Genomic DNA, 12,444 nt, shown 5'->3' with positions numbered 1-12,444 from the left:
ACATTACAGTCAGGCTGTGAAGTGGGAATGGTGAGGTCTGAGGCCTAGAGAAAAGTTGTGTGGCTAAGGAGGAGGGAGAGAGAGGGGGGGAGGGAGGGAGAGAGAGAGAGAGAGTCCCAAGGCCCCGAAAGAGTTCTGCAGGGCTGTATTGAGTGCATGGGGGTTGCAGTTATCCATCCATGCCTTAAATGGTTGCTCCACCATCACTTAAGAGATTCAAGCAGTTGCCTTTATTGAGAGAGAACGAACTCATTTCCTCCTTGACCTTACATTGGTCTCAGAGTAGGAGGAGAGGTAATTCACTGGGTCCATATCTACCCAGCAGTTTAGGAGACATTTAAATCATAATAATTCCAGAATATTGTGACAGAGCAGTCCTACACATGTTTATAGTGCATTGCCTAACAAGGTATTTTCTAAATATGGAGGTTCCTCCCCAATATAATTGAACAAGTTAACTTTGTGAACGTCTCAAGAATTTAAATGATTGTATTCCCCCATCACACTTTGAAATTTGTCTCTTTCTATTTGATTCCCTTTTCCCTAAATTACTTTTTGTGAGCCTCTCAGTCCTTTGGGATTTGATTTCAAGCTGGGAACAATTTTGCAGTGTTATAGTCAAGAACCAGAAAAAACCCTGTGAGGACAAACTCTTGTGGAGCAAATGTTCACAGTTACCAGAGTTAATAAGAACTCTAGTTCCAGGTTGACAGAAGATGTTGCAAGTGCAACTTTTATGACACAACTAAATTTATTATTAAAAATATGTTTGTGTATGGGGAACACTACCTTTTTTTTACAGCTTGTTTCTTTTACGCTGTTCCATACCTTGCACACTGAAGGTGTAATAATAATAATAAGCAGAAGAGTGGCAGCTAAAAAATAAATACATAAATCATGTTAATACTGGATTAAGTAAAATAATACTGATAATTGTTGTTGTTGTTTAGTCATTTAGTCGTGCCCGACTCTTCGTGACCCCATGGACCAGAGCACGTCAGGCACTCCTGTCTTCCACTGCCTCCTGCAGTTTGGTCAACTCATGTTAGTAGCTTCGAGAACACTATCCAACCATCTTATCCTCTGTCGTCCCCTTCTCCTTGTGCCCTCCATCTTTCCCAACATCAGGGTCTTTTCCAGGGAGTCTTCTCTTCTCATGAGGTGGCCAAAGTATTGGAGTCTCAGCTTCAGGATCTGTCCTTCCAGTGAGCACTCAGGGCTGATTTCCTTAAGAATGGATAGGTTTGATCTTCTTGCAGTCCATGGGACTCTATACTAATTAGTATTAGTATAATACTGATAATACTAATACTAATTAGTATAATACTAATACCCTTTGGCACATGAACAGGGCTGGCCAGGTTTACTCCTCCAACATCCTATTAGTGAGTGTCTCCAATGGCTTGCCGATAACTGAATCCTAGATGTATGTTACCAAAACCAAATGAATGTAAAAATCTTTTAAAGTAGCAGCAGTTTTTCTGCATGAAGCAACAAAACATGAGTAAGCCTGGGAGAGACATCAAAACCCAGATTGCAAACTGCTGAGGAAGATTCTTCTGTTCTGCAGAGTTTAAACGTCCTCCTGATGTGCCCTTTTCAACTTATTTACAGATCAAGTACGATATGGTTTTTAAAATAAAAATGAGGTGAGCATTTTAATATCTTGCTGTACCAACAGCTGCTACATTCAGGACCACCTATATGCAGCTATGCTGGATATGCTCTTTACTCCCAGCAGATGGGATTAGGAGGACAGTGTGTGAATCAGCCCTCCATCTGAGGATCCCACTTTCAGTCAGCAGGCATTTGCGCTTTTGGGGTGACCCTGTGGCCTAGCACGTGTCTCTCTAACTACATCTTTACATTAAAAAAAACCCTTACGAAAACTTATTAATTCCCTTGCAACTTTGATGGAATCCGGAATCCCTACTTAATCTGCAATTTTCATTGTGTATTTTCTTTCTCTGTGTTTTCTTTTTTTTGGGGGGGGGGGTTGTCTTCTGGTGTAATTTATCAGCATTCTTGAGCATTGTCAGTAGTCCTGAGAATCAGCTACCAGGAAGATCTATATACAGTTGTACCTTGGGTCCTGAATGCCTTGCGAGTCGAACGTTTTTGCCCCTGAACGCCGCAAACCAGGAAGTGAGTGTTCCGGTTTGTGAACACTCTTTGGAACCCGAATGTCCCACATGGCTTCCACGGCTTCCAATTGGTTGCAAGCCGTGCCTTGGTTTCCGAACGTTTTGGAAGTCGAACACACTTCTGGAATGGATTCCGTTCGAGAACCAAGGTACGACTGTACAGACTTTAGATATACAGAGAATGTATAATGGGCAAATTAGTTGAACCTGTAAGCTGATGTTTATATGTATTACCTGGCGTTAATGTTATAAGATGAACCTTGGAAATAGAGCCCTCCCAAACAGTGGCTGGTTGGGTGGCGGACTCTTCTTCTCTGGAGGTATTTAAGTAGATGCTTGGATGTTCATCTGTCAGGGATTCTGCAATTCCATCCTGCACTGAGCAGGGATTTGATGACCTCCCAAGGTACTTTGTAACTGTAGTTCTGTGCATCTTAGGAAGCACCTTAAAATTCTCCTTTGGACCTTTGAAAGCTTGCTTTGAGATGTCTAGCCATGCATAATTGCTAATATGTATATCAATCAATCAATCAATCTTTATTACGGTCCAGAGACCAAACAAATCGTTAAAAGCAATGCACAATTCAGACAGCCTACCTCCAGGTTAAACAAGCATTTTGTTCAGACTTAAAGATAGGGATCATTGGTTCTTGCAACCACCAATAAAAACTTCGCCACTGCTAATGTTCTAGCATTTGTCTGGTCTTCCAACAGGAACCTGACATAGTGAGCCTCTGATTTTCCTGGGAAAGGTACCAGCAAGGATAATATCCGTTCGGCCCTGGCTTGCTCATATTTCGCACAGTGCAGCAAAATATGTTTTATAGAATCAATGTCTTGAGCACACAAGCAAAGTCTGTCCTGGTAGGGAACTCCTCTCAACCTGCCATCCAACACTGCAGAAGGAAAGACATTTAGTCTGGCTTTGGTGAATAACCTTCGATAATTTGGTACTGTTAGGTTTTTAATGTAAGGTGTTAACTTAAAGACATGCTGTCAGGGGTTCAGGAGCAGAGGCACAGGGAAGAGAGGAGATGGAGAGCGAAGGGGAAGAATCCGAGGGGAGCGTAGGAGATGACAGTGGCCCGAGGGATTCCATGAGCCTCTCCAGCGAATCGGAAGATTCACAGAAGGGGGCGCCAGTGGCTAGGGGTAGGGGGTTCCCAAGGGGAACGCCCCAGGAGCAAGGGGGCAGCAGGGACTCCCAGAGCAGTAGTTGGAAATCAGGACCAGCTTCCCCACCAGAGCAGAGTGGGGGGGAAGAGTCCCAAGTATCGGGGCCAGTGCATTCCCCACCAGGGAGAGAAGACGAGGCAGGGCTGACCACGCCTCCATCGGAGAGTCGGACAACGGAGGGGAGGTCAGATCCGGCCAGTATCCCGGAAGAGGGAAGCAGTGACAGAGCTAGTGTAACGGTTAGGAGGAAGGTCACTGGGTTGGTGCGAGAGGCAAGTTCAAATGTACAGGAGCGCGGGACAGCAGAGAATGAGGATTGGGAACCGGGTCCTAAAGCCCGCCAGAGGCAGGGGGAGGAGCTAAGCGACTCAGCGTCGGAAGAGTCCAGAGAGGGCAATGCCCCAGCGGGCAGGAGGACCCAGAGGAGGAGAGAGCAGCGGAAAAGGTGGAGCAGGGCTAGGATCTTAAACTGGTGTCAGAGGGGAGGAGACTCAGACGGGACTTCGCCGATCTAAGGTTCAAGACGTAGGGCTGCGCGCTGCGGCTTTGAAATGGAAACTGAACTTCAATAAAGACTTTTGTACATTACGACAGCCTAGCGTTGGTCCTCTGTGAGCTGGGACCTAGAGGCAGCTCTGACACATGCCCATATTGTACTCCTACTGCCAGGAACTACAGACTGTGTGTGATCGAGATCGCAAGTCACTGTGTATATTATCCCATAATCTTTGATATATATATATATATTATTACTACATTTGTGTACTTTGCAGGTGATGGAAATCAAAGGACAAATGATTCACGTCCCGGAATCAAACTCCATTTTGTTTTTGGGCTCTCCTTGTGTGGACAAGCTGGATGAGCTCATGGGCCGAGGCCTCCACCTTTCAGACATACCAATTCACGATGCCACCCGCGACGTCATCCTCGTTGGGGAGCAGGCCAAAGCCCAGGACGGCTTGAAGAAACGGATGGACAAGCTGAAGGCAACGCTGGAACAAACACATCAAGCCCTGGAAGAAGAGAAGAAGAAAACAGTGGATCTCCTTATTTCCATCTTCCCGGAAGAAGTGGCTCAGCAGCTGTGGCAAGGGCAGCAAGTTCAGGCCAGGAAGTTCGACGATGTCACCATGCTCTTTTCTGACATAGTTGGCTTCACGGCGGTCTGCGCCCAGTGCACTCCCATGCAGGTGATCAGCATGCTCAACGAGCTCTACACACGATTTGACCATCAGTGTGGATTCCTGGATATCTATAAGGTAACACCCTTCAGCTCCCTCTGGCCCTATTAAACTCCTCTAGACAATAGCATAGTAAGGATATCGTTTTCTCAGTAAAATAAAGGTTGGTCTAGATGACTGGTGGTGATCACTGGGCAGTTGAGTTGGGGTGGACAGGACAATTTTGGTATGGTATGAATTGGTGGAATAAGCAATCGTATTTCTACTGACGGAATTGTTACTCACTCTTTCTGCAGATTGAGGTTGGAATGAGGGTTCAGAGATTGTGGCTAAATGCTGGGAAGATTCGTGGAGCTGTATGGCACTTAATTACAAAACCATCAGTTGTGGAGGCATGGAAGAAGGAAATGTTGAGAGAGGCTATGTTTGGGGTGCTGGTTATAGAATGCATAGCTGTCAACCGTCCCTTATTTGGTGGGAAAGTCCCTTATCCCAGCGCTGTGTCCCTCACTGATGATGTCCCTTAAATTTCCCGGGTTTCAAAGGAAGCAGCTCCTCTCCCTTCCTCCCTGCCGGCCAGGGAGGAGGGAGGCTCCAACTGGGTTGTTTGGCTGCGTTGATCACCCAATAAGGAGTCTAAGAATGACTGGGGGGTGGAGCTTGCATGCCTTGGGCCGATCAACTCGGCAGCATTGCCTGGGGACTCGCCTTTGCTCAGCGCTTCCCAGCGGAGAGGTGACAGTGGTTTTCCTTGCGGCATCCCCTTTGCCGGGTTGCTGTGCTGTGGGAACCACCGCTTGAGGCTTCGTTTGACTGCTGGCTGAGCTTTCTGCCTTTGGCTCAGAGGGGCTCAGAAGTTGAACATACCTGTGCTTGGAAAATCCCTTATTTTGGCTGCTGATCCCTTATTTTTGAGGTTGCTGGTCCCTTATTTTCAAATCTGTAAGTTGACAGCTATGATATAATGTGAGGTGGAAGTGTCCAAGTCCATTGTTTTTCAGTGGTAGGAGCCCTCATGGGAGTTGATGAGAGACAGTTTTTCTTAAGGCAGTCCTCTTTGGAGGAAAAAGGACTGGAGACTTGGACCATCTTCTGTTTATTTAATACATATGTTGAGTCCGTAGTAGTGGGGTACTTAACAATCGTGTAACTACATCTGTTCAGCCATCTCAAAATCCAGCCAGCTTTCAGTACAGAAAAAAAATAGCTTGTCTCATCCCTCAAAAAAAAAAAAAAAAAAAAGATCCAAGTCATAGCAGGCAAATGTTTTTCACCCCACCCCCAAACTTTCCAGGTGATTGTTATTTCTAAGTACCTGACAGCTTGATGCAAAGAATTTCTCGCTGTAGTTAATTATCCATCAATCAGCTTCCTTTGTCCGTAGTTCCAGCATGCTTAGGAGGCAAGGAAATTCCTTCAAGGTTTGCATGATAGGGGAAAAAAACGATTGTAAACCAATTGAGGATGAGCCTTGCCATATTTTAAGACATTATAATTTAAAATATTTGGATGTTGCCTTCTAAGTACCGAGTCCAACATAAACAAGTACGGAGGGATTTGAGGAGGCTGTTTAAAGGAGGTAAACCTTTTTTTCTGGCTCCAAAGGGCCACACTTTGAACACTACATAAAAATAAATAAATCACAAGCTATCCGCTCCCTTCATCCCCTAACCGCACTGAAGCTTAATTGCATTCTGTTTACATCCTTGCCGTATGGTGTTTTTTATTTCCCACAGCTGTAGTTGAGCCTCCCTAATCCATATTCATGCGGGGAGTTTCTTGAACAGAAAACCAAGGTTTTATCGTTCTAGTGACTGCGAACAGCGAAGGCCACTGGCATTTCTCTCTCTGCTATGGATGGCCACATTTATCAGCGGCTGCCCGACTGGACCCCAAATCACTGTAAATAATCCATTTGCTGCTATCCATCACTCTCTGCAGCATCACCTTGAAAACTTGTGCTGTCCTTCAGGTTTTGGTGTCTTCTGCTTTGCAATGTGCTTTGTTTAAGGCACTGTGCAAGGCAATGCTTAAATCTATCAGGCTTGTCTTAAGCTTGTGTTAGGATCACTCAGGGCTCTGGTTCCAGCCAAGCATCAATCTCATGAGTTCCCATAGGGAGTTTCTGGTACCAGTTATGTGAATGAATGAAAGGTCTGTGAGCTTGAAATTGCTGCATTTCACTTCAAAACCGGGAGGGGGGGGGGAGGGATGGCATAGAAACAGACAGTTGCTTGACACACCACCTCTTTGATCCTTTTCACAACTTGGGTTCACTTGTGGGATCAACTCTTTGGTCTCTGATGAAGAGATTGCAGTAAAGTTTCTTCCAGAAGGGCCAATGGTTTCTGGCAGAAAGTGGATGGGATCCAAGAAAAGCATGTAGAGAATTAGGTGGGGTTGCATTTCTCAAAAATTAGCAGCTCTGCACTGCCTGACAAGCCACTTCTGAAACAGAGGGAATTTTCAAAAACAGTCATTGATATGGCCCAGAGGGCTCTGCTATTTCATTCCCAGTCATGAACTGGGGTGCCAGCTGCTACTACTGTGATGAATGCTGGGGTGTGGTAGGACCTGTTATTCTTACTATATCACTAGATGATAATTTTATCATTTCTGTCTTGCATGCCATTTTTAAATTAGCTTTTACTTGCTTTTACCACCTTTTGTTGTTGTTGTTTAGTCATTTAGTCATGTCCGACTCTTCGTGACCCCATGGACCAGAGCATGTCCTCTGTCGTCCCCTTCTCCTTGTGCCCTCCATCTTTCCCAACATCAGGGTCTTTTCCAGGGAGTCTTCTCTTCTCATGAGGTGGCCAAAGTATTGGAGCCTCAGCTTCAGGATCTGTCCTTCCAGTGAGCACTCATGGCTGATTTCCTTAAGAATGGAGAGGTTTGATCTTCTTGCAGTCCATGGGACTCTCAAGAGTCTCCTCCAGCACCACAATTCAAAAGCATCAACCAAAAGCATTTTTGGTTTTTTTGCTGTTATATGCGTGTTACCCCGCCCCGCCATGCCCCCTTAATATAAACTTCTTTGTATATATTTGGTTGGAGAAGTGGGTGACAAAATCTGGAGAAGTAGATTAATTTGACTTAGTGAATTGTTTCAGGACGTGCAGCTTAGGGTGAACCAAATCAATTTTCCTTCCCATTGCCGCCTGAGTACTAGAAACAGGGTAGGGGCACGGGTGGCGCTGTGGTCTAAACTACTGAGCCTCTTGGGCTTGCCGATCGGAAGGTTGGCGGTTCAAATGCCCGCAAAGGGGTGAGCTCCTGTTGCTCTGTCCCAGCTCCTGCCAACCTAGCAGTTTGAAAGCACGCCAGTGCAAGTAGATAAATAGGTACCGCTGTGGTGGGAAGGTAAAGTACGTTTCTGTGCACTCTGGCACTCATCACGGTCCTCCGTGCACCAGTGGTGATTGAGTCATGCTGGCCACATGACCCGGAAAACTGTCTATGGACAAACACCAGCTCCATCGGCCTGAAAGTGAGATGAGCGACGCAACCTCATAGTTACCTTCGACTGGACTTAACCGTTCAGGGGTCCTTTACCTTTTTTACCTTACTGGAAACATGGGATGGTTCTCTCTCTCTCTCTCTCTCTCTCTCTCTCTCTCTCTCTCTCTCTCTGAATCAGGGACACTTTACCCCAGATTCCCTATTTTTATGTCACAGGTATAATGAAATGAATTATGAATGCTGACTATCCATTAGAATTCCCGGAGGTTGGGTCCAATGCTGTACCAAGGGGATTCCATTGGCACAATGGTGCTCCTGGTTTTTTCTCTCTCTCCACCCCTTGCCCTCATCTGCTCTTGAGGATCCCCCAACCCTCTGGAGCTAATTTTGAAGTTGAATGGGAGCGGGCTGGAGGGGATAGGAGATGAATAGTAATTTGTGTTGCATGCATGAAGCTCCCTTGCACCAATGTAGCTGCAGGGCCATAAATGCCCCCATGTAAAGTCACATTTTTTATTTTTTCATAAAACAGGATCATCATCTTGCATAAGTAGCTTAAAATACCTGAAACAACCCTACAAACCACCAGACGTATTGTTGCATAGATGAGTGTTATGTACAGCTTTTCAAATGTGCTGAAGCAGAGCAGGTTTCGTATATTTATTTTATTTATTGATTGAAATATTTGTAACCTGGCTTATATCAGATTGATCTCAGGATTGGGGGGGCATCAGAACTCATTTAGAGCAGTTATTGCATTGAAAAAGCAAATCAAACATTGCGTCAAGAAAATGTGTGGCATTGAAAATAATAATTAAAAGAGATTGGCGCAAGCGTGAAACAAAGGTTAAATCAGACATCTTCAGATTCTGGTTTGTAGGTCTTAAAGCACTTGCTGGCATGGAGGTGGCTCGCCTTTTTGTTTCCTGCTGCTAAATTACACATTAAACGACATCTAAAAATATACTTCCCTGATGTTATTCTCCTATGTAAGTAATTGGTGTAGTTGCTATAGAGATATTAGATTATCACAAAGGAGATGGCTTACGTGATAGCAAAGGGGAGGAGAGCCATAATCTACGCTCTTCTCTCTCTCTTTTTACAAAAATGCATGTAGGCAAGCAGAACATTATGTGTGCAATGCAGTCCTGTACAGGATACAGCCATGTTGAGTGCAGTGGAACTTGCTACGTAAATGATCATAGAATTGCTGCTTAATTCACTGTTGCTAGAAGCAACTTGAAATGGAGAGCTTCAGTTTTCACAGAACAATTTGAATTACTGTGTTAACTTGCCCCAGAGTTGAGCAGAAGCTCCTCTTAACTTTTTTCTTTTTTCTTCTTCACGTTTTCTGCCAAAGAAAGGATTCCCTTTAGTCATTCCTTCTCAGCATGGGAATACTGTCCCATTCACTACATGAAACCTGATTTGATCGTCCATATGGTTAAGCCATGTTGCTGCAAAGATTAAGCCAGGGACGGCGGGTGACTCTGTGGTTAAACCACAGAGCCTAGGACTTGCCGATCAGAAGGTCGGCAGTTCGAATCCCTGAGACGGGGTGAGCTCCCGTTGCTCGGTCCCTGCTCCTGCCCACCTAGCAGTTCGAAAGCACGTCAAAGTGCAAGTAGATAAATAGGTACCGCTCCAGTGGGAAGGTAAACAGCATTTCCGTGCACTGCTCTGGTTCACCAGAAGCGGCTTAGTCATTCTGGCCACATGACCCGGAAGCTGTACGCCGGCTCCCTTGGCCAATAAAGCGATATGAGCGCCGCAACCCCAGAGTCGGCCACGACTGGACCTAACGGTCAGGGGTCCCTTTACCTTTTTATGGTTAAGGCAAGAAAGCAGAGGAAGCAGCAACAATGTTTAAATGGGCAGGAGTAGAGCAGAAAAGGGCTCGCACAAGTAATGATGCTATTTGAGGGAGAGTTGATGCTACCTCCCTCTGCAGCAGCTGTGGTCATGCTGAGGCTCTCAAGAGCATTACATACAACCGTGTTTTGCTCTGATGAAGGACCCAGGGGAACATAGGGTCTTCCCATGCCATGGCAGGGTAAGAGAGTGCTTGCTCTGCTTCCACTTTGCCACAGTGGTAGAAAATACCCTTTCAACTTCAACAGCAGGAAACTGTCAATCTTGTAAAGTTTAACAGCAATGTTTGCTCATTTGCGAAGCGGCAGTGGCACAGGCACTCCCTGGGGCTGCCCCTCTCAATATGCGCCACTTTGAAGAAGGACCCTCCCAGGGTATGGCTGACCCACTGCCAGAGAGCCCTGTAGGAGTGCCGCGAATGGCTTTGCTGCAGTAGCAAGGTGGCGGCAGCTCTCCTAGACCTCAATAGTGGCCACACTTTCATTTGTCCTGTGCCTAGAAAGTACAGGTCTGAGAGGTTTTCTGCTTGACACCCAAGCAGTTTCTCCCTTGCCACGTTCCTTTCCCAGGGAAAACCCACACTTCAGCTCTAAATCGGAGCAAACGTTGATCTGGAGAAAATTCAAATTGCTATTTGCTCCAATTAAGCTCTAAAGAGCCGTTTTCCCTGGGAGAAAGCAGGAAGTGTGGATAAGCCCTCAGACAAATATCTCTATTCCTGGCTAGTTTGAGCATCTTCTTCATAACCCAATGGCGTGGGTCAGTACAGAAGCAGACAAAGCCAAGGAAACAATGACCTGAGCTGGCTTGTAAAAGATGAATATTTGCACAATCTTAGGTGGGTTATATCCCACCAAAATTACAAATTTTGTACTTGGAAATTAAAAGGCCTAGGTTTCAGCTAGAGCAGGGGTCAGCAAACTTTTTCAGCAGGGGGCCGGTCCACTGTCCTTCAGACCTTGTGGGGGGCTGGACTATATTTTGAAGGGGGAAAAATGAACAAATTTCTATTACCCACAAATAACCCAGAGATGCATTTTAAATAAAAGTATACATTCTGCTCATGTAAAAACACCAGGCAGGCCCCACAAATAACCCAGAGATGCATTTTAAATAAAAGGACGCATTCTACTCATGTAAAAACACGCTGATTCCCGGACCATCCATGGACCGGATTTAGAAGGCGATTGGGCCGGATCCAGTCCCCGGGCCTTAGTTTGCCTACCCATGAGCTAGAGAGTCCAAACCCCTGCTCAGCAATGGCATTCACTGATTGACTTTGAGCAAATCACCCTTTCTTTCAGGTTATCTTCCCCAAGCAGTCTTTTCTGAGAATACAGTAATATGATCCCGTGTATACCACTCTAAATCGCTTAGTGAATGGGCACGATATAAATCTGATAACCAAATCTGATTAAATAAATAGGCTTGACAACTTAAGTTGTTTTACTTTATATTCATCATGGCTTATGTGCTTTCGTGAGCCCTTTGATCGGCAGAAATGCCACCAAAGCAGCCGGCATGTTGCTGCAAAGATTAAAAACGGGATTCACCTTGAAGCTTTACTAAGAAAAGAGGCAGCTCCGAATTTTGCAATGCAGTTGGTTTTCTGGCCAAGCAATGTGCATAAAAATGCAAATGCTGGTGTAAATAACATACAAGATATGCTAGGGGAAGATTGTTTTCAAAGGCATGTATTTAACGGGAAATTACATACAAAATTGTGTGCTGTATACTAGGAGAATTGGTCACCAAAAAAGGCCAATGCATTTCCAAAAGGCCATTTATCATAAACTGATTCAGAAATGTGTAGAACTGAATTTACTGTTGGAAAATTGAGAATCTGAAAATGACAGATTCACCTGGGGGAAGGCTTGCAGCCTCCTTGGTTTTAAAAGGAGTTTATGTATGATGAACCCTACTGGTGCAGCAATAAAACTGCTAGTATGTTTGCAAAGCTAAACAGGGGCTGGTGTGGTTTCAGATTGGATGAGGCCCCACATGTTGAGATTCCTGCACTGCAGGGGGTTGGATTAGATGACTCCAGGGTCCCTTCCAACTCTATGATTTTCTGATGATTCTCTCTCTGACGACAGGGTGATCCATACTCCATTTATGACTGACAAAACTGTGGCTTACACAGCCTCATCATATGCACTGAACTAAATCCCTCTGATTTCAGTTGAACCTACTGAGCCTAGCAGCCCAATCTTATGCATGCCTACTCAGAAGCAAGTCCAATCAAATCCAAAGGCGCTTGCTGCTATGCAAGCCCTCGTTCAGAAGAGTTTTATTGAGCTCCATAGGACTTACTTCCGAGTAGAAAAAAAATGCTTAAGATAAAATCGTGATTCCTGTGCACTTTTGAAAAATTGCTCCCATGTGTTTTGTTTTTTATATAGTTGAGGTTTTAAACTGCCAGTTGCTGTAATGTCTTGTGTTTGTTTTTTGTTTTTTACTTGGAGGGGGGGGGAATGACAAAATGTCATTTAATATCAGGTAGAGAGAGTACATGTCGAGAATTGATTGCTTCTTTCCATTCCCTTGAAAATAGCTGTCTATGGCTCAACACATTGTTCTCGTCAGAATTTCCCTTTATCCTGGGTTCT

General features: G+C 45.0%; 1 protein-coding gene across 2 annotated transcripts in view; it reads left to right on the top strand.

Moving 5' to 3' along the window:
* The window catches only part of GUCY1A2 (guanylate cyclase 1 soluble subunit alpha 2), a 176,553-nt gene that overhangs the window by 94,113 nt on the left and 69,996 nt on the right, over positions 1-12,444 (top strand). For both annotated transcript variants that reach the window (XM_079973698.1, XM_079973699.1), the window contains exon 5: positions 4,094-4,579. In XM_079973698.1, the coding sequence (XP_079829824.1) occupies positions 4,094-4,579 (486 nt within the window). The remainder of the gene's footprint in view (positions 1-4,093; positions 4,580-12,444) is intronic.

This window comes from Podarcis cretensis (genome assembly GCF_951804945.1).
Source record: "Podarcis cretensis genome assembly, chromosome: 4".
Classification (NCBI taxonomy): Eukaryota; Metazoa; Chordata; class Lepidosauria; order Squamata; family Lacertidae; genus Podarcis; species Podarcis cretensis.
Note: the sequence above shows the minus strand (reverse complement) of the source record. Positions and strands in the feature narration are given on the sequence as shown.